At 34.7% G+C, this 26,486-nt stretch overlaps 2 protein-coding genes across 2 annotated transcripts in view; one reads left to right on the top strand and one right to left on the bottom strand.

The window, feature by feature from the left end:
- The window catches only part of LOC131846191 (nidogen-like), a 76,359-nt gene that overhangs the window by 24,820 nt on the left and 25,053 nt on the right, over nt 1-26,486 (top strand). The window lies entirely within an intron of this gene.
- The window catches only part of LOC131846202 (chitooligosaccharidolytic beta-N-acetylglucosaminidase), a 34,098-nt gene that overhangs the window by 4,357 nt on the left and 3,255 nt on the right, over nt 1-26,486 (bottom strand). The window contains exons 2-12 of the mRNA XM_059195450.1: nt 24,444-24,505; nt 23,823-23,956; nt 22,916-23,046; nt 21,573-21,678; nt 21,214-21,377; nt 10,886-10,994; nt 10,157-10,278; nt 6,282-6,416; nt 4,610-4,715; nt 1,000-1,175; nt 467-565 (exon numbers count right to left, since the gene is read on the bottom strand). Coding sequence (XP_059051433.1) covers nt 467-565; nt 1,000-1,175; nt 4,610-4,715; nt 6,282-6,416; nt 10,157-10,278; nt 10,886-10,994; nt 21,214-21,377; nt 21,573-21,678; nt 22,916-23,046; nt 23,823-23,956; nt 24,444-24,499 — 1,338 coding nt within the window. The 5' untranslated portion in view covers nt 24,500-24,505. The remainder of the gene's footprint in view (nt 1-466; nt 566-999; nt 1,176-4,609; nt 4,716-6,281; nt 6,417-10,156; nt 10,279-10,885; nt 10,995-21,213; nt 21,378-21,572; nt 21,679-22,915; nt 23,047-23,822; nt 23,957-24,443; nt 24,506-26,486) is intronic.

Consider the following 26,486-nt stretch of genomic DNA (forward strand, 5'->3'; position numbering starts at 1 on the left):
TAGTACCCATAACACAAGCTCTAGCTAGCTTAACTTGGGTTTAGATGGCGCTGTGTGAATTGTCCTGAGATTTATTATTAACACATTATGACCGGGCAGGTATTAGACCAGTTTAAAATAATAATTTAAGTGACACAAGGGAAAATATATATACATACTAGCTGTCCCGGCAAACGTTGTTTTGCCTTAATATAAGAAAAAAAATTTAGGGGTGGACTACCCCTAACATTTAGGGGGATGAAAAATAGATGTTGACCGATTCTCAGACCTACTCAATACGCTCACAAAATTTCATGAGAATCGGTCAATCCGTTTCGGAGGAGTACGGGAACGAAAACTGTGACACGAGAATTTTATATATAAGATAATATATTTATTAATACGGATACGTACAAATACCTGCGCCACTCACAATGTCTTAATTGAGGTGTAATCGTTCTGAAGTTAAATAATTAGTATAAATTACCTGAATAATATACTCGTCTTTGTCTAAGTAATCATCGACGTAGCTGTAATCAGTAAGAGTACTGGTCCATAATATAAGCGGCAGTTTCTTACCGAAGGCCTGTATTCATAAAGACAACAAAAAAATCATTACATACCATCATGTAACATTCTACATACAGCATACACATAATGACAATTTGACATGCTTAGTACCAAAACCCTTCGAATAAAAATTCCTTAATGGACATTAAGTTGAATATCAAATTCAAAAATCATTTATTCATCAAATTTTTTAATATATCTTATTTTCCATACAGTCCAGTTTTGTATATAGCTCCAATTGAGAAGAACTGGCAAGAAACTCAATTGAATTACTTTTTTTTAAAAGCCAGTTTATTTACAATGTATATTTATATAAGTGTCTATGTTTAACATTAAATGAAAATCCCGTGCATGAGCAACTATTGCCATGCACGCTCGTTATTAATATCGTCGTTCAGATAACGTTAAACATATATTCACATATTTTATGACTATATTTATATTGCTTACCTTATAAGCTTTATCCTGTGCCTTCTTCTGGAAATAATTCCAAAGTTTCAAGAATGATGATTTCTCGAGGCCCCATCTGTTTTGTATCATGAACTGCTGGATCTCCTCGGAAGAGTTCCAGCACTTCTCGCTGACCTCGTCGCCGCCCATGTGGAACATATCGGGTTGGAATACATCTGCAATATATAGTTTATAATATATAATTTGCCGTAGTAGCCACATACCTTTGTAGTTCATAAATTGTATTTGTTATTATTAAGAATTTTATAATTTTAATAATATTTGTGTACAGAACAGTCGAATAAAGAATTTTAACAGACAACATGTTTTGATATCTAACTTTCCCTGAGTCGAGTTTTCTAACCCCTTTGTTTTATAAGGGAAGGGGATTGTTAGTAATGTGGAGTAATAACTCCATTGTTAACAATGTACCATGTCAGGTTGACCTCCACGCAGTTCCCCCTGGAAACCATCGTGATACATTCCCGGTGAATTTGTCACGGTGGTCTAACCAACCTGACCTCATTCTCATCTTATCATTCTACACTGATGCCAGTGTATCCCGTTAGCGCAGGCGAGTGCACAAATATCATCCATAAAAAAACCCTTTAATTAACAAAACTTCAATCGTCTTATAAAATGACTAATCTATACATATATACAAAATTGGAGTGTCTGTTTGTAATATAATATTGAAATAACCGTTTTCACTACATGCACATGAATATAAATATGTTATTTTGGTGTATGTAACACTAAAATACCATTTTTACAATTTTTGTCTGTCTATCTGTCGGTCTGTTAGTTCCGGATAATCTCTGAAATGGCTGGACCTATTTTGACGGGACTTTTAATCGCAGGTAGCTGATGTAATAAGGAGTAACTTGGTTACTTTTATTTTAGAAAAATAAAGTTAAATTCCACGCAGATGAAGTCGAGGGTACAGCTAGTCTTGTATAATTATGTAGGTGCATTTATTGTTAATTTTTATAAACAAGTGTATCTATCTAATATATAACAAATACAAAACAAAATGTATATCTCTCGATTACTATCTCTTCACACGAATTGTGATAAAAATTTTGCGTTTTGTTTACTACAAAAAAAATAAACTAGATATATTGCAACCGACTCTTATCAGTTCTTATCAGTTGAACATCAAGCGAAGGATCGATCGACAGTAATGAGAGCAGATATAATATAGATAGATAGTAGTTTGTGTTTATTATGAACATAAGACTGATTACTGATATCTAATCAAAATATCTTAGTTCATGTTGGTCTGTTACAGACTCTTATGATATGTCAAATCTACTATCAGTTCCGAGTGCTTTTACCGCTTTACGTCCGATGGTCGCGGGTTCGACTCCTCGCACGGCATATACATTTGTATTCATGAGTATGATTGTTTGTGTCGGACCGGGTGATTTCTATGTATAATATGTATGTATTTACGAAAAATATATATATGTATGTATTTGTATCAGTTATCTAGTACCCATAACACAAGCTTTAGCTAGCTTAACTCGGGTCTAGATGGCGCTGTGTGAATTGTCTTGAGATTATTATTATTATTATTAGATTACTGCTTTTGAACTAAGAAGAACTGACAAGAAATTCAACTCTTATTCTTTTTCAATGAGCTTACGAGTATACATGATTATAAATAATAGTTATATGAGAAGAACTATTGTTTGGGTACTTTATCGCTGTATTTTCATTGAAGAATATATATTTAGACAAGAAAACCTATTACGAAGATACTTTATTAACATAATACAACTTAAAATAATAATTTAGCAAGAAGCTTTATAACATAACTAGCTTTTGCCCGCGGCTTCGTTCGCGTTAATTTATCCCCTTAGGGTTGGAATTTATCAAAATCCTTTCTTAGGGGATGCTTACGTCATAGTAGCTTTATGCATGCAAAGTCTCAGCCCGATCGGTTTAATATTGACAGTTTCATACAAATTTTCATCCCCTATTTTATCCACTTGGGGGCAGAATTAATTAAAATCCTTTCTTAGCAGATGCCTACGTCATAACATCTATCTGCATGCCAAATTTCAGCCCGTTCCGTCCAGTGATTTGGGCTGTGCGTTAATAGATCACTATGTCAGTCACCTTAGAGTTATATATATTTAGATTCTTTATTATTGTAGTGTCATTTTGTGTGTGTAAAAATTAAGTTATGTACTCTGTAAGACATCCAGTTTTGTAGACCTAATAAAAAAAAAAGATAAAATGTCTGTACATTTGTACGCGCTGATTCAAAGAGTAAAGTAAATATACTAAATGCGCTGATTTCAGAAACGTCTTCACTGATCTGGGTGCAGTTTTTAATAAAGTCTAAACGCCTAAGATATATAAAAAAAACCTGTAAGACTTTATAAACATAATAGAAATTAAAACAATTATTACTTAAATTTCTGTTTGTCTGTGTATAGTGATTTCAAAAACCACACACACAGCACACAATGGCTTAACTGATTTATGTGCAGTTTTTACTAAGTGTAAGTGATAAGCTTCACTTAAAACTTAGTGTTTGTTGTATACTAAACTGTCTACAAAAAACATAGGTAAGGGTAGGATAACACGAGTTCAGTTACTAAATGCTTGTGACTATTTAACTAAATCGGTTATCAACCTACTGATTATATTCTCGTTGCTTCCAATATCTAATGTCAATAAGATAATACAACTCAATATATTTACGACAATATCATGTATGCCAGAAAATATAGAATAGAATAGAAAATTATTTATTCAAACAAACTTACATTGAAGCACTTTTGAATAGTCATCACATTTTTTTTAATCTACCGCTCATTCGGAAAGCTGACTCATCACAAGAAGAACAACCAAGAAACTTGTGTATTGCTCTTTTAAGTAATTTTATTCTTACTTTACAATTTAAGTTTAAGTGTGTGAATACAAACTACCGATTAGCACTAATTTAATTAAATATTCAAATAGAAAAAATACTGAATACACAACTGGTTAAACAATTAATAAGAGGAAATCAGTCATAGTGATTAGAGCAGACCAGTCCCTACAAGCAGCACCCGTTCACGAGTATGACGGATCAGCAGCCATCACTGCGCTCGACCATATTTTAGGGAGCCCAATGACCAATATATAAACAATTTCAAATGAGTTAGTGATTACACTAATAAAAGCTTACGTAACAATAACAAACTGATTTTATCAAATTGATTCAAATGACGACCGAACGAACGATATAAAACACTTCCTTTGTAAAAAAAGCGTATTATAAAATTGAAGAGATCGTTAACGATAATAATGTTGTTGTAGAAAAACTTAAAATACATAGCACTGACAATATTATCTGATTGCAGTAAAAATAAGTGCGTAGCGGTTTCTATGTTGGTTATCACATGCCTCTTACTTGTTATTGTGTAATTAGTCAAAAGAGCAACACACACAAGTTTCTTGCTCGTTCTTCTTGTGATGAATCTGTCTTCCTAATGCGTGGGAGAATAAAAAATATGACTATTCAAAAGTGTTTGTATAGAGTTTATTTGAATGAAGATTACCTCTATATCTATAAAGTATAGATATATATAGACATACGTTTAGGTCATCTTACCGGCCATGTCGCTGTATATGTCCTCCAAATATTCATACAATTCTTCTTTGGTGGGGTTCAGTTGGCCACACGGCGGCTCCACACAATAATATTTCCACGGCTCAGCCTGGCGAACAATTGGTAATTATTTAAATGTAATCATAGAATATTCAAAAACCCGCCAATACTATAAAATAGTAAACCAACGACACGGGTCGTTTACATGTACATTATAGGTTATTTCAAAAAAGTAGTACCTATTTAGAAATTTTGTTTTTTGTCGCTATATGTACGTATGTCGTCTATGCAAGTTAATCTCAGAAACTAATTAACCGATATGCTGCTTAGTATTCGTTCGAGCCGTGCCGGTACATTATACATGTTATCAAAGAAAGTAGTTTATAAAAAAATATATTTATTTGTCGGTACGTCAGTGCATGTTAATCTCAGAAACTAATCAACCGATTAATATGCTGCTTAAGTATTCGTTTCATTATAAATTCACGAAAAATACAAAATTATTGAAAAAATAATAATATAAGTATTGTTTCATTTAAATCAGTTCACGACAAAATTATTGTCATAATATTTTATTCTACGAGTAGAAAAAACGCGTACGATGTTCCGAAAACAGCTAGTTAAAAACATATAACTACTAAATACATAACGAATTTCCAACAATGTGTTTTGAAAGAAAGAAGAAGAAAAAAAATGTATTTTGGATTTGCTAATTATCATTCGATAAAAGACTAAAATTAAGAAACAGTTAATAAAACACTAATTATTAATTTGTGTGTATACTATACGAAATCCTTATAAAAACATTTACTCCAAAAGGTTTCAAAAGGGTTTTAAACCACGTGTTAAATGGAAACAGTATGAACATTTACATAGGTATTTGAGAAAGCAGTATTTTACGTGAATCTTAATAAGCAATTTAATTAAATTTATGGTTATATATCCCAACTTGTTAATTAGTATTAGTACCCAAATATTAAAACTTATTTGTCATTATGAATGATATAAACTCCAGATTTTGTCCAACAGTTATCAGCATATTTAATTCAAGAAACGACTTTCTTAGGCCGCAATAAATTAACTAGTTTATTACAGCATCTTCATAACAGGTAAGCGCCTAAATTTGATAGCAATACGGTTGGTCACTTTTGGTTTGATTTTAATTTTTTTTATTTTGTTGTTTTGTGATGTTTATATTATAACATTCAATCTATTTATTGTTTATTACTCTCTTCTCGCATTTATAATATTATATTATGTAAGGAAGTAAGGATTTTTATACTTATATTCAAATTAAGCAATTCCAACACTCTATCGAATTTACCTCAAATCGAAATGGGAACACATTAGTACAGTCTTTTGTAAATATATTCATTATATATACTATAACAATATCTAAGGAAAAATTCTCAGCGGAGCTTGTTGTAATACGGGTAGTATACAACTGATAAAATTACATATATGCACGTTTTTGTGGTCACCCTATTCTCTCAAATTTGAATTAAAAATTAATATGTATTATTGTAAACATGTACAACATTTATTTGAAAAGAATACGAGCTGAGTTTCTTGTTAATTCTTCTCATCTCGAAATCATGGTAGATTTATTTGTTAAATATAATAATTGAAGAAACTTATTTCTTTTTTGTTATATGAATGTTACTTGTCGTCTTACCTTAAAGCAAACGGTAAGGTTAGTGTCCTGCCAACCCTCGCCTACGTGCGCCGGGGCATCGAACTCGGGTAGCACCCTCACGCCTCGCTCCAAACCATATTGTACCACTTCACTAATATCTTCCTTCGTGTATACCTAAAACAATAATCATAATATCCGTGAACAATACACAGCGCCATCTAGTCCTAAAGTGAGCAGAACTTGTGTTATGAGTACTAGACAACTGATATAAATACATATTTTTTCTTTGTATACCTTAATAATATTACAAACGAGAGTGTTTGTAAGTATGAATGTTTATTACTCTTTCACACCAAAACTACTGAACGGATTTTGATGAAACTTTTCAGTAATATAGCTTATACATCAGAATAACATACAGATTATATTTTATATTGATATTTAACGAGTGAAACAGGGCACAGCAAGTATGCATATAATATACGTAACTTTTACATTTTATTGGGAACACTATACGCGTAAATGTTTAAGAGAGCATCGCAGTCCAGTAGTTTACTATTACAACTAGGGTTCATTCCCGGGAATTCTCGGTTCGAGAATTCCCGGGAAATTCATGGGTTTTGTTCCCGGGAAATCAAGCTCGAGAAAAGTCGAGAACTCGAGAAATCATGTACCTATATAGAAATTAAATTGCCCTTTGTTCTGTTGCGTGGAGGCGCAATAATTTAAGATATAAAGGTTTTTGTTTTCTTTCATGTTTTTTTTTTATTTTGTAGAAACTATTTTTGCTTACGTTGACAGCACCAATTTTGGCTGCTTATTTAGAAAAAAAATTCTAAATAAGCAGCCAAAAATGGTGCTGTCACTATAAATATATAATATATGTCATTATAAATAAGTCTAAAAGAACAATTAGGTCCTGAAAAATTGAAATTGGCGTTTTGTAAGGGAATAACCTGAAGTATTTTTTTTTCAAAATATAATATATTTATTTAATCTAGGTGCATAGGTACCATTTCTATTTATGCACTTTTGCCTTTTGTTTTTGCACTTTGGACTGCCCCATCGGAGTTTAATTTTTCCCCTTGCAAGAAGTTATCCAAATTTTGAAAAAAAAAATGGTAATCTATTAGAGCAAGATCCAGGGAGTACGGTAGATGTCTTAGACATTCCAATTGAAGCTCTTCTAATTTGGTAACTGTCTGTTGTACAGTATCTGGTCAAGCGTTCTTGGCGTTTGACCAGCCTCGGTTGTTTAGCAGCTAGCTTTTCCATCATGGTTTCTCAATTGCTGACAATACACATCGCCGAAGTGAACAACACCGGAAATAGTCCACCAAACGTTCACAAGTAACATTTTTTGAGCCAATTTTCGCTTGGGGCAGGATTTGGTTGGTTCGCCAGGGTTTAGCCATTGCAATGAGCGTTTCCGATTATCGTACAAGATCCACTTTCCATCACAGGAAATGATTTGATTTAAAATCCCTTCATTATTATGCCGGTTGATTAATGTAACGCAGCAGGCTACGCGCGTTTGTCGATTTACTCCATTGAATTCATGAGGGACCCACTTTTCAAGCTTTTTCACCTTCCCAATTTGCTAAAGGATTAAAACAGTTTTGTCACTAACACCGCAGCCTGCAGCTAACTCGGACGGGTTTGCGATGGATCCGCTTCCACAATAGCCTTCAATTCTTCATTATCAACCTTGGATTCCGGCCGCCCACCGAGATTGCTTTGCAGGTCAAAATTTCCAGAACGAAAACGTTGGAACTAAAAATGCACGTGTTTTCTTTTGTGAGACCACTTAGCACCGTGTAGCACTGGTGCCACAGCGGAACTCGTATTCGTAAATAACGTGATACTTTAAGTTTTTTCATTTTGTATGCTGTGAGTGACCCATTTTTTTTTTTTTCGGACTACTGTGATGCTGTTGGCCGTAGCTGGCCTTTACAGCTTCACCGGACGTTAGGGGCGAGTGCAGATGGTACTCCAAACCCGCTGATAGACTTATGGAGCGGCTGAAGGCCAACTCCTGCCTGACGGATACGACTTTAGTCTGAGGGCTCCACTAGGGGTTCGAACCTCGGCTCAGGCCATCGTAATTTTCCGTTAAAATTTCAGGCGCCCGGTTGAATATGTTTGAGGTCGTCGTCTTCGTCGGCGAGGACGGTATCGTGTGTGTGTGTAAAAGTGTGGTCGGAGTAGAACGGGTGGGCCGGTGGAGAGGTTACCTGCCGTTATGGGGTCGTCGGAGTCAATGAGAACGTGCCTCGGGCGACGTTGTCGCGTATGTCTGATATTACTCCTTGGTGCGTAGTCGACCGCACTGACTATAAGCGGGTTAGGGTGGGATTGGGCAGAGTCGAAGTAGCGTCGAGACGCTTCCTTCATAAACTGCTTGATGGAGGGCAGATTAAGATCGCGGTGGAGGTCTACACTGCGAACGAGCCACGGCGCACCGGTGGCTCGACGCAGAAACCTATTCTGTATGATTTGTAGTCGGTTGATTAAACAGTAGGGTATGTGGGCGAATACGAGACTAGCGTAAGTCATGATGGGAAGGATGCAAGCCTTGTATAGTGTCAGCTTGTTGCGAAGCGACATTTTACTGTGCTTGTTAATAAAAGGATAGAGTCGCCCTAGTATAAAGGCGGCTCGGTCGCGGACACGCTTGATGTGAGGACGAAACGTTAGTTTCCTATCTAGGCTAACGCCGAGGTATTTCGTTTTCGAAACGCACGGGATGTTTTGGCCGAATAGTTCGATCGGGTGATTCATAGAATCGAATTCCCTGCTAAAGTACACTGCTGCACTTTATTTGGGATTGACTTCTATGCGCCACCGACGGAACCATTCGCCCAGTATCGTTACGGCTTTCTGAAGCCGTCTGGCTATTGTCGCACGGGACTTGGCGGATGTAAAGAGAGCCAGTCATCGGCATGTCATCGGCAAACAGTGATATTTCGACTTTTAAGTCGGAGAATTTAGGGATGTCGTTGGTGTACAACGAGTAGATGAGTGACCCAAAGTGAATAGCTGTATAAATTTGGAAATAGAATTCGTAAAAAAGAGGATATTTGAGATCAAAGTGGCCAGTACGACAAAACGCCAATTTTATATGTAAGGACCTAATATTATTTCTCTATTTAAAAAATAATAATTTATTCATAATATTAAAGTTTTTAAATAAAAGTTTAATTTGATACTTTTATTTGAGAGGAAAACCACTGAATTTTTTGACGTTATTGGAACCAAATAATATGAGAAAACGTACGTAAATGTAAATTTCTCGACAACCCGAGAAGACCCGAGAAATTGACCTCGAGAATTCTCGAGACCCGAGAAATTGAAAAGCTCGAGAAATCATGAACCCTAATTACAACATACATTCTAAAGAGTAGTAAGTTCGATTCTACCTTACAATAAATATATACTAGTTTAAAAATATATTGTCAGAGGAATATTTTACACAATATTATCGTCATAAATAGATTCGCTTATACCAAAAGCTGTGTAGCTTTCTTGCAAGATCAAGATCAAGATCAAGATGCAAGATAATCCGATAATGTTAGATAGTTGAGGATGATACGTACTTCTAAATTATACTACTTGTTATACTGTAATTATTTATATATATAAAAAACATCTATTCAAAAGAGTAACACACAAGTTTCTTGCTCATTCTTCTTGTGATGAATCTGCATTCCGAATGAGTGGTAGAATCAAAATATGACTATTCAAAAGTGCTTGTAATGAGTTTATTTGAATATAGATTATTTCTATTTCTATTTCTAAAATCATTCATTATTTTATTCATTTTTTCATTCATTAGCATCCGTATGAACCACAGATAAGAGAACATATCATTAACAATTTCAAAATTTAGATATTTTCCTAAAATACTACTTTACCTTTCTCGGGTTAAGAACTCCAAGTTTGGACAAGTTGGGGCGTCTACCAGACACGAACGGGAAACTTTGGCTATCAGTGATATGCCAGTGGAAGGTGTTGAGTTTCACGGCGGCCATGGCATCTGTAGAAGGTTAAGAGAAGATATAACCACAGATAAGATAATATATCGTCGATTAAATAGAAAAATGTCATTTTTCAGAATTAGTAGCTAGAATTGCCTTCTTTTATATGAGTCAATTAAATTAACCACGCCGTCTTAATCATTATCTAAATACTTTTAAAATGATATATAATACTTCTGTGTAGATTTAAAACATTAAAGGAGAAAATAATTTAAATAAATTAAAAAAAAAAACTTTAAATGCTTGACTTGTAAAAAATTTACATTTTGAATACTGCCATTTTTCTATTTAACCGACGATATATAACCAAGTATAACTGTCAAGTTTCATTTACAAATGTAATAAAAAAAATTATTAAAATAAAAAAAAGTCGTATTATCTATATCTGCTCTATTTATATATGTATGTATGTGTATATGTGTGTGTATGTGTGTGTACATATATAAGTACATACATATTATACATATAAAACACTCAAACCGATATAATCATATTCATGAATATAAATGTTTGTATCGTGCGGAGAATCGAACCCGCGAAAGCAAGGCTATGTTCCAAACCGCTAGGCCGTTAAAATGATTAAAAAAAACATACTAATTCAATTACCAATAGTTCTCTTGATTGAATCCAGTGTGTAATAATTCCTGGCTGTATCCAGCAGGATGCCTCTGTATGGATATACGGGTTTGTCTGTTATGGTCACATCACGAACAAGCTAAAAGAAAAGACTCAATAATTATACATAAATACGGTAAATAAGTTCTATTAACAATTTAAATTATCTATATTTTTTTATATCTATATTTTTTTCTTTATTTTATTTTTTATATTTTGTACACCAAATGTCACGATGACAATCACATCGTACCTATATTAAATAACAAAAATATACTAAAAATTAGGTATCTATATATATATATATCAATACGTGAATCAAAAACCCCTTATTATGAACATTGCGCGGTCGGAGAAGTATGAAATTTCGCACACATATAATATAGGTATATTGAGGAGTGTAGGATATAATTTTAAAAATATAGTATGCATAAAAAATCCCTAAAACACACGCTACCATGAATTTGACACACGCGTATATGTAATCTTCACTCAGTTATGGTCAAATTTCTTTAAGATTGTAATAATACATACATATATTTTAGAAATGTTATTTATTTTAATAAAAAAAAGTTATATAATATATCAAAGTAGCGGATAACAGCAATTGCAATTATTCTTTAAAACTATATTGGTCACTAAAAACTTCAATAACTTTAAGAATAACTCGGAAGATGATATAAATTAGGTTATTCTAAGTATATATAAATTAACAAGGATTAGGCATACGACAGTTAATATAGAAACCACTACGCACTTAATCTTTGTGCAATCAGATAATATTGTCAGCACTACATTTTTTTCTACAAAAACATTGTCATTTATAAACACACAAAGAAAGTGTTTCATAAGACTTTTTAATTTCTCTGGCAGATTGAGGACAGACTCGGGCAGTTAGTTGTAAAACCTTACGCAATTCCCATAAATTACACATAGTTAAAACCAGTTTGTTGTTATTAAACTCGATCTGAACATCTTAAAGTACATTGACCACAATAATAAGATTACAAATATCATGTCATTATCATTATGCGAGTCAAATATGCATTCGGGAAGGTTAACGGACTCGAACCGGTTATCTATATCGGTATAATCTCGCCACACTGTTTCTCTAAACCGTACAATATTGTCTGTACCAATACATTCCTAAAAATGTCAATGATCCCATCACTCATTGAAAATATAACCTTTTTTTATAGTCTTAGTGTTTGTTGACCTATATTGGCATCAGAAATAAATTTACTAGAGTTATATTTCTTTTTTTTCTCTTCTTTGGCAAGAGGCTAGTGTTGCCTATTATGCCACTAAAAACAGGAAACGAGACGGGATAATGGAAAGGAACGGGTTAAATTTTGAATATACTCGGAATTAGTGATCATGGGTTTTAAAGTTTAATGTTATTATGGGAAATAAAAGACGCAAGAGATTTATAAATTATAGGATTAGGATGAGCTAATAGGCATACAATGGATGAAGGAAAAGGAATTTCTAATGAGATGAGTGTCTCTATAAATGAAGAACGATCGTAAGAGGAGCAGGAAAACACAATATGATTTAGATCACCCACATCTTCTCCACATTCACAGATATTATTGTCTTTTATACGTAGTTTTGTTAAATGTTCAGGGCTGCAAACATGACCAATTCGCATACGAATCAAAACACTAGTTGATCTTTTATCAAGATGTAATTTGAAAAACCACGGTTTAAGAGCTATAAACGGTTGGACTAAACAGTGCTGTTTCCCTTTAATTTTGCTACTTATTGTCCAATCTTGACTCCATGAATCATGAAGACAAGACTTAGACAAGGCAGTCAGATCATGGCAAAAGTTTTTATAAGGAAAAAGATCTCCAGATAATATAGCTTCATTCGCAAGCAAATCTGCTTTTTCGTTGCCCCGAATGCCACAGTGACCCGGAATCCAAACAAAAGATACAATATGTCCTTTGAGACGAATGCTATTCAACATATCTCGGATATCAAAAATTAGAGGATACTGTTTAGATGATTTGAATGGACATTTAATTAGAGCTTGAAGAGCACTTTTAGAGTCCGTAAATATAACAGTTTGCTTAAGATTAAAAATTTTAATATATTCTACTGCTTTAAAAATTCCATAGCATTCACCAGTAAAAACAGAGGTCTCTGGTGGAAATTTAATTTTCTGAATTATATGATATTGTGAGTGGTAAATTCCTACACCAACATTTCCTGTATGTGAGTGTTTCGATGCGTCACAATAAATTTGATGATGGCTTTCCCATTTAGAGTTTACTACTTGATTAAACATTGCATTTACATTAGGATGTTCTTTTTCTATGTTAATATCAAAATGAACATCAGGGGTAAAAGTTAAAGATTCATATGCTGAACTAAATAATGGAAGACAGGGAGATCGATGAGTGGGAGCTCGGATGGCAGTAAAAGTTCTGTAACTTTTTACTAAGCAAGGTAGAGATTTATGAGACCAATAGGATGACGAAGAAACAAGATCAGAGAGCGATTGCAATTTAGGGATCAGAGGATGATTAGAAAACTGTAAAATACGAAATAAAAATTTATCAGATAAATACTGACGCCTTAAATACAATGGAGGATCACAACATTCTACTTGCATCGCATTAATGGGACTAGATTTCATGGCGCCCAATATAATCCTTAGAGCTTTAGCTTGAATATTATCCAATTTTTTTAGGGCTGTAGCATTAGCAGGTTCCAAAATAAATGTACCATAATCCATAACACTCCTTATGAGAGCATTATATATTAGTTTTAATTGAAATGGATGGGATCCCCACCACACACCCGTAAGGCATCTTAGAATATTAAGAAGTCGTTCACATTTAGCTGAAACGTATTCACAATGTGGTAAACCAGATAATTTAGAATCGAGAATTATGCCTAAAAATTTTATTTTTGTCTTTACTGGGATACACTGATTATTGTAACAGATATTTATAGGGGGTGGAACTCGCATTCTAGAAAACAGAACAACTGCACTCTTAGCCGCAGACAATTCAAGACCGTTACAATCCATCCAAAATTTTAATTTTTCTAAAGAAGTGGAAATTAAAGAACACGCTTTTTGAACAGAATGATCAATAAAATACATCAATAAATCATCCGCATATTGAAGTACAACGACTTTCTCACTGTTTTGATTTACATATGACTCTAAGTCGTATGTATAGATGTTATATAAAAGAGGACTGAGTGGTGATCCCTGCGGGAGACCCTTCCATACAACTCGAGACAAAATATTAGAATCAGACAATATAACGCTAATGGATCTTTCCGTCAAAATATTAATAATAAAGTTAGAAAGTATGGGAGGAACATTCAAATCGCAAAGCTTTTTCCATAATATGTTAATATTGACATTGTCATACGCAGAGTTAATATCTAAGAAAACTGAAACTACCGACTGATTTTTAGAGAATGCCAAACGTATATCTGAAACGAACAGACTGATTCCATCTAATGTACTTTTACCCCTTCTAAACCCATACTGACTTTCAGCTAATAGTTTTTTACTTTCGACATACCACTCTAAACGAGTTTTTACTAAATTTTCAGCAATTTTTAAAAGAACTGTGGAAAGAGCTATAGGACGATATGAACTACTGTCATCGGAAGGTTTGTTGGGTTTTTTAACTGGCAATACCGTGTGATGTTTCCATGACGACGGAATATTCCCAGTTAACATTACTGAATTTATGAGATTAAGGTAATACAACATACATTCATCATTAATATTCGCTAAAAATGAATATGGAATGTGGTCATTTCCTGGAGATGAATCTTTCGTATGAGACAGAACGGTTTTAAGTTCCGTAAATGTAAAAGGACTGTCAAGAGCTGAAGAGTTTATATTTTTATTGGTGGAAAGTGGCCGCGTTATGGGATCCATATGAGATACGTAGGGTGGTGCTAAACGATCTAGAAACTCGTTAGCTGTAGTCTCTGATAATGTAAAAAAAGGAGAATCTTGGAAAGCAGATCTGTATCTTTTTATATTACGCCATACAAGGGAAGGATGAGTATGAGGCGAAATAGAAGAACAGAAACGTTTCCATCCTTCTGACTTCTTTTTCTTTAAAAGTTTCCGGGTGGAGGCTAGTAGGGCAGATAGATTGGTGAAGTTTTCTGAACTCATATCATTACAATATAATCTTTCTGCCAGTTTCCTGGATTTAATAGCTGTAGTACATTCATGGTCCCACCAAGGTGGAGAAGGAATTTTATTATTATTATGTTTGTTTACAGGAAAAACTTCATCAGCGACTTGTATCAAAATTTTGCTGAGGGCTTCAGAACAGTCCGATTCATTACCAGAAGTAATAGGAGGGAGAGATGATAATTTATTTTGTACACCAATTTGGAATTTATCCCAATTATTATTATTATTTAACTTATGTTTGTAAAAATAATTTCTTTTTCGAGGATGTTTTTTATGAATTGGTAATGAAATGATAATAGGAAAATGGTCACTCCCATATGCAGATGAAAGGATAGACCATGATAGAGAGGAAGATAAATTGGAAGAACAAATAGAGAGATCTACAGCACTATTTCTTTCAGTGGGAGCAGTAATACGAGTAGGTACTGGGTCATTTAAAACACACAGATTATGGGAATCAAGAAGGCCTAACAATTGCTCACCATGGTAATTAGAATAGGAGCTGCCCCAAGCTTGATGATGGCAATTGAAATCACCCATAATTAAAAAAGGTTTAGGAAGAATTGAAAATAACTCATTTAAATATGCAATAATTGAAGAGGAAGGACGAGGTATATAAAGGGAGACTAAACAAATATCGCTGACAACAGCAGCAACCATAGAAATATTGTTTTTGTCAAAAAGAGGTAAAGAAATAGAAGAAAAATGAGTAGCTTTATTGATGAGTAAGGCAGCCCCACCATACCCATCTGGCCTATCATCTCGAATACAAGAGTATTCTGATAATTTGAAATTATAATCAGGTTTAAGCCAAGTTTCAGTTAGTGCAATAACAAGTGGTTGTTGATATTTATTGATTAAATGAATTAAATCACTTTTTTTGCTAAGTACACTTCTGCAATTCCATTGGACTACTTGATCCATTATGGAGTAGATTTTTGAATATTTCTATAAATGGGGCAACGTGGGACGGTATTATATTAGAACTTACAAGTAAGTTGATTAATGAAATAATAACTTCTTTAATATTAGATTGACTTTCATTTTTATACTGACTGTTAAGCGCACAGCCATTAGAAGGGGAGGGCATATTAAAATCTTTTATAATATTCTCATGGGCAACTTTATCATACCCAACATAGGATGGATGAGGAGATTTAGGTTTTAAGAATACGGTTTTTTTATAAGATTGTTTAAAAGCAGTATCATTATAAGTTTTTGATTCAGATATATTTTTTAAAGTGCTGAATGATGTTCCATGTGCTGATGGCGTGGAAAGGACTTCAGCAAAAGGCTTTGTAACAGCAGGGTGCAATTTTGAGGCCTCAGCATATGAAATACAATTTTCAGCCATATATAACTTTATTTGTTTTTGTCTATTGAATTCTGGACAAGATTTGCTAGTAGAAAAATGATTTCCTGAACATAAACAGCAAAAAGCATCTTCAACATCACATGTTTCTCCTGTATGATTTTGACCACATTTAAAACAACGTGGCTTTGACCTGCATTGAATTTTAGTGTGACCATAACGACAGCAATTGAAACATTGTATAGTTGGATAAGTGTATAATTCCACTGGTAATGCATTATAACACATGAATATTCTTTTTGGTAGTACCTGACCATCAAATGTGACTACTACTGTCTGAGAAGGTTTCCAAGTGGGAGAGCCATCAACAACAACTTTGTAATTTAGCCGTCTTACTTTAAGTATATTGCCACAACCGATAGGAACAGAAATATTTTGTAATATTTCATCTGGACTCCAATCACTCGGAACACCTCGTACCAGACCCATACGTGTAATATTAAATGTTGGTATAAAAGCCTGTAATTTGTAATCATTTAAACTGTTATGATTAATGAATGTATTAGCATCATGGTAAACTGAGAAAGATAATGCAATTTTATTTCGTCCAATGCGTTTTACACTTCCATTAATAATGTTTTTAAAATACTGTTTTTTGAGGAATTTACCAAATGTCACAGGGTGAAGTGTAGTACCGTCATTTGGAGACTTTTCTTGTCTTACTACATGAACTAAGTATGGGGCATGGTCTGTGGGTTCATACATTTTCCTTGCTACTGGTTCAGAAATATTATTATTTTCATTTGTTTCTTTAGATGTGGGTGGATGAGGGGGATCTAAATTTACAGATTGTGCAGTGAAAATCACTTCCGTGAGAGGTTTTTGTATTTCAATGCCATCATTTATGTCATCTGTACAGTGGCAATCTGTAATTTTATCTGAAGAATTTTTTCTTCTCCGTTTATTACAACTTTTACAAAATCTTTGTAACCGACTGCGTTTTATCGATCGGTTTGAACAAGACGTATCGGTTTCCATACCCGATTCGCATGAAATTGTAACATAGTTAGAAGCCGGAGGGACAAATCCCCCCGGGTCGGGGGGATCGTCCATAGAAATGAAAAAACGAAAAACTTACCAATAAAACAGCTAACTATTTATACTAACTACAATAAACAAACTAAATAATAGATATTAAAGAACTAAATACAGTATCACAATCACTAAATAATGAAAAATATGTATAAAATTTAAATCAAAAGAAAAAACGCGCCCGCCAAGTTTAACGTTTCCCGCCTTCTCTAGAGTTATATTTCTTTCGTAACATTTTATAAAAAAAAAGTTACATTTTTTTGTTTTTACCACAGCATAAATATTTAATAATATATCTGTTACCCTTTTATATTGATTGTATCAATTGTAGAGGACTCTATTTAACCTTTACAACAAAAGTCATGCTTAGTTTAAATATCCTTGACATTTACAATACAAAAATGCACTTATAAAAAAAATCTAATAAAATAAAAACATAGATCGCTATTGCAGAGGTCACGATTATACGACTTAATCAAGGAACTTTAGTAAAAATACTATGTTATCTGTGGTAAAAATAAACTCTGGCATTAAAAAAATACTAAAATATGAATATGATAATTAAAAAAAATCTGTTATAAAAAAATATTTAAAATGAAATACTTAATTAACACAATAAATTCTATCGATTTCGAGAAGAATAATTGAAATTTGAGTACTTTTAGCAACATGCCTTCATTTTGTATTATGTGTTAGTACCATATAACAAGAAAAAAAAGATAAAGAATAAGTACATACATATGTGTGAACGGCTTGTTTTAGGAAAGTAAAAAACTAACATAAAAGCTGAACAGAAAAAAATTGTTAATGCATAATTTTCCTAAATATATAATGACACGAAAATACGACAATCTCTCTTTCCAAAAAAGGACATAGAAAAAAAGAATTGTACATAAAACTTCAACAATTGAAATACTTGTCATCTTGTTTTGAATTCACCACAAAATCTACTATTGCTAATGCCTCTGACTATCCCATCTGGGACACAAATATACAAGTATCTTTATTGTGGATCTTAGGTGATGTAAAATGTTTGTTTGTTCGTCATCTTTTAACTGTATTGTAATAATACCAGGGATGTTGTGGATATGATATTTCGGATACGGATAGATTTCGGATACAGTAATGATTACTATACTGGATACGGATACGGATGCGGATATGAAATTATTTCGGATTATCCGTTAGTTTCGGATAATTTCTGTTACGGATATTAATTTTTTAAAGAATTACAAGTGTAGGTGTATTTTAAAGGTTACATAACGTGTCGCAATTAGGCTCCGCCCCTATCTGACACTATCCGACACTTATTTCAGATTCGGTTACGGTTAACGGATATTTTCTCATATCGGATATCCGATGGTTTCGGTTACGGTTACGGAGCTCCCTAACATCCCTGAATAAAACACACTCATATTAACATAATTCTCCAGTGATGACCATCCAGTGGTGAAGAGAAAAAGCGCAGTTGCTAACTTGTGTATTACAGATCTTGGTACTCTAATTTAGAGATACATAACGATTACGAACATAAATACTAAATATTCTTTTTTTATTCTACACATAGGTAAAAACAACAGTAATAAGGTAAATCAAATGTACAAGAACGTATCTCTAAAAAGAGATTTCTCCCATCAAACCTAGAAAACATTACATACGTGTACTTAACTGAAATACTATAATTAAGACCTTAACGGATGCTCGAGACTTGCTTTCCATAACATCGTAACATTAAGCTGTTATACAGTCCTTTTTAGTTAAGCAGTTGATTCTGTATTTAATATTTAGATTTTAAAGTGGTACGGGGAGAGCTAGAGAGCACTGTCCGTTGACAGGCCCATCTTCCCCTCTGGGCACACTGGGCACGTACCCAGGGCCCCGCGATGGATCGGGGCCCCCTAGTCTACTCTATTACCAAACGATAACCGATAGCAACTCTACTCTCGCCTGAAAATCAGTCTTAACAACTGCTTACCGACGATGGTCATTTTGTTCGTTTTTGTTATTTTTTTATAAATGTGTTTTAAAATCACTAGTATCCTGACGACTTAGGCGTAATGCCGGTTAGTCAGGGAGAGAAACACCTCAATGCCTACAATATTCACAATTATCTATCTCTTATTTGTTTTTATAATAATATCAACACTTTCGCTCCAAAACTCCCGCTGCCTCCGTTCAATCGTCCGTCATCCACTTGTCAATGTCACATAGATTACTTTGGCTCTGGCCTCTGACGTTCCGTTTCAGGTTACATGATTATTGACTTTACCATTTTTAATTAATGGTGCGTCACACGATAGTTAACATGTGTAACAAGAACTTGACCCCTCATCATTGTAGTAAAACGTCAAAACTGGTTTTAGCCACCAGTCCGAATGTCTTTAACAAGAACTTGACCCCTCATCATTGTAGTAAAACGTCAAAACTGGTTTTAGCCACCAGTCCGAATGTCTTTAACAAGAACTTGACCCCTCATCATTGTAGTAAAACGTCAAAACTGGTTTTAGCCACCAGTCCGAATGTCTTTAACAAGAACTTGACCCCTCATCATTGTAGTAAAACGTCAAAACTGGTTTTAGCCACCAGTCCGAATGTCTAACAAGAACTTGACCCCTCATCATTGTAGTAAAACGTCAAAACTGGTTTTAGCCACCAGTCCGAAAGGGCGTAGGTTCGAATCCCACCGCTGTCACCATGTTGTAAAACGTCAGATCATTCTCGAACTGATTTTATTTTAATGAGGTAATTCTATATACTCAAGCAACACAAACTGTGCAACATACCCACATAAATTAATATTATAAAATTATTACTACAATCACAACAACTTTTTAAGATTAATTTTGCCTGGTTTCTTTTGAAGGTAAAGCATCCTCATATACATCTCTAAAGAGCTATGTTTAAAAATGACTTTGTCTATTCGAACTTTGCTTTACTATAGTCATAGAGGTCCCATTATCCTAATGTGCCCAGGGCCTCTAATAGGTGAAAGACGGCCCTGGCACTGGATCGCCAACACGTAAAATTAACGGGGCGCATGAGGTGTGCGGAGCGCGGTCCCCGATATTGAAATAAAACTTTATCACGGTGTTACTTTACAATTATCATATCAAATAATATCATTGAAGTAACTTACAATAATAATGTCTCATGATAATTCAATCCATCTAGACCCAAGCTAAGTTAAATTAGTTCTAATTGGTAGTTTGTATTCACACATTTCAAGTTAAAAATGTAAAGTTACAACAATTATTTAAAAGAGCAACACGCACGTTATTTGTTCGTACTTTCTGTGACAGCTTTCCGAATGTAACGGTAAATATGACCATTCAAAAGTGCTTAAATTCAAATTAAAAATAAAACTTACTTCTATTCTATTCTATTAAGTTTTGTTAAAAAATCAATTTTCTATTCTATTCTATTTTAAATAATATCTGTTAGAAATAATGCTGAGTCCACTCACCAACATGTGATTGGTGAGGTCGTTGTATATGAACAGCTGCGACAGTGTCTCGAGCCGTAAGTTTATTAAAAAAAAACATTTTCTAATCTATTCTATTTTAAAGTCTGTCAAAAATAATGCTGAGTCCACTCACCAACATGTGATTGGTGAGGTCGTTGTATATGAACAGCTGCGACAGTGTCTCGAGCCGTAAGTTTGTTAAAAAAAAAAAATTCTAATCTATTCTATTTTAAATAATATCTGTTAGAAATAATGCTGAGTCCACTCACCAACATGTGATTGGTGAGGTCGTTGTATATGAACAGCTGCGACAGTGTCTCGAGCCCGTGACGGAGGCCGAAGAATGTCTTTGCTGTGACCGTTGCATTGATTTGGTCCTTGGCAGGCGATCCGATTTTGAGGTCGTAGCTCTCGTCCATATCGAGAGAAAAAGCTGTGAGAAATACAAACTAGCTGATATATGCGACTTTGTCTGGCTTTTTTAATATAAAATTAAATGACTCACAATTACAATCGGCCATAAAAATGAACAAAAATAATAAAACACGTACAAATGAAAAAAAAAGAAAAATTTCTACGAACTACCAAATAAATATATGTATAAGTTAAGTATATAAAATTGACAAACCTCGTAAGTTGGGTTGCTCATTAATAAGGTTTATATTAACAGATTTTCCACTTGCTTTCAATTTGACTCCTTTCGGTGCAACCAGGGAGACTTGTTTTATAAATCTCTGTAAAGAAAATTTCATTTAACTAACTTATTATAATCCCTTATGCCCAATTTACACTCAGCCAGAGTGGGCAGGGAAGTAAGCACGGAAGTGAGCAGCGCGAGAGTGTAAACACGAGTGGAAACACTTCCCATGCCATTGGCGCTGCCACTCGCGCTGCCCGGCTCTCCCTTGATTGTCGGTTTTTCGTGCGCGAGTCAAAGGACTGGCAGCGCGAGTGGCAGCGTGTTTTTACATTCAGCCCTCTCGCTTAGTTGTCGCCCGGCAATATTTCCGGCAGCGCGAGTGGCAGGGGAAGCGGCTGAATGTAAACGTAGCATTGGGATCATTCACACAACACGACACAACGTAGTCCCAAGCTAAGCAAAGCTTGTGTTATGAGTACTAGACAACTGATATAAATACATAGATACATTTTCTTTGTAAATACATGCACAAAATACATAGAAAACATCCAGATGAATACAACCATTCTTACTCGTGAATACAAATGTTTGTATTGTGTGTCTGTTCGACATGATGCCTAGGGCCACCTTTTACCATCGCACCGCTCGCCATCGACAGAGAATTCATCCCCACACGTTGGAACCTAAGTGGTCTCAGACAGAGGAGCTTCCTCCCGCGTACACTTAGACTGTAGAATGAACTTCTTGCCGAGGTTTTCTCACAAGACTACAGCATGAGGTTTTTCAAGAAGGGTATATTAAGGTTTCTTAAGGGTCGGCAACGTGACACCCCTGGTGTTTCAGGCGTCCATAGGCTACGGTAACCATTCACCATCAGATGCGCCGTATGCTTGTTTGCCACCATAGTAGTAAAAAAAAACTTCAAAAACTAGGACATGTCGTAGGAAAATAGGACGGTTGGCAACTCTAGCCAACATACAGAACAGCAATCTATACATATAAATAAAATTGGAGTGTCTGTTTGTAATATTGAAATAACCGTATTTTACTACATGCATATGAATATAAATACGGTTCAATAAAATACACCAAAATAACATTTTTAAAAATTTTTGTCTATCTGTCGGTCTGTTTGTTCCGGCTAATCTCTGAAATGGCTGGACCGATTTTGACGGGATATTTTCTGACAGGTAGCTGATGTGATAAGAAGTAACTTTTATTTTATTAAGAAGTAAGTTTTATTTTAGGAAAAGAAAGTTAAAGTCCACGCGGACGAAGCCGCGGGAACCGCTAGTAATAATTATAATCAGTACTTAGTATGCATTTAGTACCTGTTTTGCAGCCTCCGTGAGATCATCGCTTGCTCCTCGACTCAGTGAGTTGATTCTAATGTTATCTACATTTATTTTTGACAGAAGGTTGCCGAGATCTATGTCACCAGTAGGTCTGGGCCACAGAAGACCTGCCAATTAAATAAGAAATTATATCTCAGTACAATTCACACAGCATCATCTAGTCCCAGGCTAAGAAGAGTTTGTGTTATGGGTACTGAACAACCGATATAAATATTTAGATATACCTATACGTTACATGTTATTGTAAACTAGCTACTCACCCCGGCTTGACCTGGATGTACATGTATTATATATATAAACTTTCCTATTGAATCACTCTATCTATTAAAAAACCGCTTCAAAATCCGTTGCGTAGATTTAAAGATTTAAGCATAACAGGGACGGACAGACAGCGACAGCGACTTTGTTTTATACTATGTAATGATACATTTATTATACATATTGAAAATCATCAACAAATGCATACAAATGTTTGCATCGTGCGAGGAATTGAAACCGCGATCAATGGAGGAAAGGCTAAACTGCTAAACCACCGAGGTAGTCAGTATAGGCGAGTATCTAGTAAAATACAAATCTCAAGTCTTTGGAAAATGAAATCTGTGGAATCTATATATTATATAGCTGAAGAGTTTGTTTGTTTGAACGCGCTAATCTCAGGAACTACTGGTTCTAATTGAAGAATTATTTTTGCGTTGGATAGTCCATTTCTCGAGGAAGGCTTTAAGCTATATAACATTACGCTCGACCAATAGAAGCGAAGCATCATTGAAAAATGTTGCAAATGGGGAAAATTATCCATAGAAAAAGTTATTCGCGGGCACAGCTATAATAAATAAAAGTTTAAATGAAAGTGAAATAGAATTAAAGTAAGCCTAAAACGAACCATATTCGTCGCAGAACATCTTGCAGGCCTCCAGAGTGAGGGTGGCTTCGGAATTGGCTCCGTTCCTGGTCTTCACACACTTGCCATTGTCACACGACCACCTCCATACTGGCTCTTCATCGCCCCACACCACACTTACAAATTGAAATTCAAATTAAAAAATAATTTATTCATGTAGGACATTTTAGCCGTTTATGAACGTTAATTATATTATTATTCTTCCCATGCCGTCCAGTTCAGTTTCAGCTCCAATTGAGAAGAACTGGCAAGAATTTCAATTGATTTTTTCAACCCAGTTTATTCAAAATGTATATTTATATAGGTGTCTATGTCTAACATTAAAAGAAAATCCCGTACATGAACAAATATTGCCATGCTCGTCTGAATCGAATATATTAAACATATTCTAGCTTATTCTAGAATAATGGAATGGTGATCTCGCCTGCTCTATTTTTCATACCCCTAAGTGCTTTTTTGTTATATTTTTATGTGGAATTAACAACCCTAAATTTTTACTTTCTATCGCCAACTCCTATTTTTTAATAGCGATTTTAATTTATATGGTAAAACAACGTTTGCGACGTCAGCTAGTAATTTAGATAAATAATTTATAAAACTTACCAATTAACTAATATTAATAAATGGACAGCGTACACAAAACAGCCATGACGCCGCATTGTAATCTGAAACAATATAACAATTTTATACACAAATCCGTTGCGAATCGGTTTAGATACGAATATAAGATAGACTAGCTGCACCCGCGACTTCGTCCGCTTGGAATTTTACTTGATTTTCTAAAATAAAAGTAGAGTAAGTTACTCCTCATTAAATCAGCTACCTGCCAATAAAAGTCAAAATAGGTCCAGCCATTTCAGAGATTACCCGGAACAAACAGACAGACAGACAGACAGACAGAAAAATTGAAAAAAGTGTTTTTTTGGTGTATGTACCGTATTTATATTCATATGCTTGTAGTAGGAAACGGTTATTTCAATATTACAAACAGACACTTCAATTTTATTTATATGTAGAGATAATGATGATGAAATGTATAGATAATCAACTATATGTATTAATCCACCGTTAAATTAACACACTGTAGTTTTTTATTGGATAGTTTAGGCTATTGTCAGTAGCTTGGACATGTAGCACTGCGACTTACATAGATCTATTGTGCTCGCCCTGTTTCAGAGTTCGCTACCTAGACCGGTCAGGGACAAGAATTGAAGGATATTCTTAGGAGCGTGGTTATGGTTTTTAATTCCTTAGGATAGGGCTACAACAACATAGGATGTGTAGTGGCGTTTCCTCTTCAGTTTGGCAAATTGTAGCGCAATTTTTATCTATACAGAGGTATAATTAAAATTGGAGTCTCTGTAATATTGAAATAACCATTTTTTACTACATGCATATGAATATAAATACGGTATATACACCAAAATAACATTTTTTGTCAGTCTGTCTGTCTGTTCCGGCTAATCTCTGAAATGTCTGGACCGATTGTGGCGGGACTTTTTTGGCAGGTAGCTGATGTAATAAGGAGTATCTTAGGCTATTTTTATTTTAGAAAAATAATGTTAATTTCCACACGGACCATAAAAAAATTTAACAAAAACGAACAAATTGACCGGATAGTCGGTAAGCATTTTTCAGGCGAGAGTAGAGTAGCTATCGGTTATCGTTTGGTAATGAGTAAAAGGATAAATGAGTAAAGGATTGTTTAAAAGAGCAACACACAAGTTTCTTGCTTATTCTTCTTGTGATGAGACAGCTTTCCGAATGAGCGGTAGATTTAAAAAAATGTTGACTATTCAAAGGTGCTTAAATTAAGTTTATTTGAATAAATGATTTTCTATTCTATTCTAATGGAGTAGGGACTAGATTAGACTTGACTAGGGGGCCCCAGACCATCGCGGGGTTCTGGGCACGTGCCCAGTATGTTCTTCGCGGAAGAGGGGCATGGTCGCGATAACACTGGTAAACAATAGTTTCCTATACTTCCCGGATCTAATTTTAAATTAATTAAATGATTTATTATTATGTTCCAAGTTTCAGTTACAGAAATACCTAAACCTAATAAATTAGACAAATCACATGAACTAATTCGACGAGTACGTAGTCGTACTAGGAACTCTAAAGAAGTACCCACGGAGAATCGGTTGTAGTGTAAGGGGGGGGAAGGGGGTTGTAGTGTAGTGGGGGGAAGGGGATTGTTAGTAATGTGGACTAATGATCCCATTGCTAGCAATATACTATGTCAGGTCGACCTCCACGCGGTTCCCCCTGGAAACCAGCGTGATAAATTCCTGGTGAATTTGTCACGATGGGCTAACCGATCTGACTTCATGTTTATCCTATAATCCACCACTGGTGCCCCGCCAGCGTAAACCGTTAGCGCAGGCGGGTGCACCATTCCATTCTCATCCTCGAAAAAAAAAATCGGTTGTAGTAAGGGGGAAAGGGATTGTTAGTAATGTGGATTGATGATTTTATTGCTAGCAATGTACCATGTGAGGTTGACTTCCCCCTGGAAACCATCGTGATAAATTCTTGGTGAATTAGTCACGATGTGCTAACTGACCTGACCTCATGTTCATCTTATCATCCTCCACTGGTGCCCCGCCAGTGTAAACCGTTAGCGCAAGCGGGTGCACTAGCGGG

Source organism: Achroia grisella, unplaced genomic scaffold, assembly GCF_030625045.1.
Source record: "Achroia grisella isolate CSIRO2021 unplaced genomic scaffold, CSIRO_AGI_Agris_v1 utg504, whole genome shotgun sequence".
NCBI lineage: Eukaryota > Metazoa > Arthropoda > Insecta > Lepidoptera > Pyralidae > Achroia > Achroia grisella.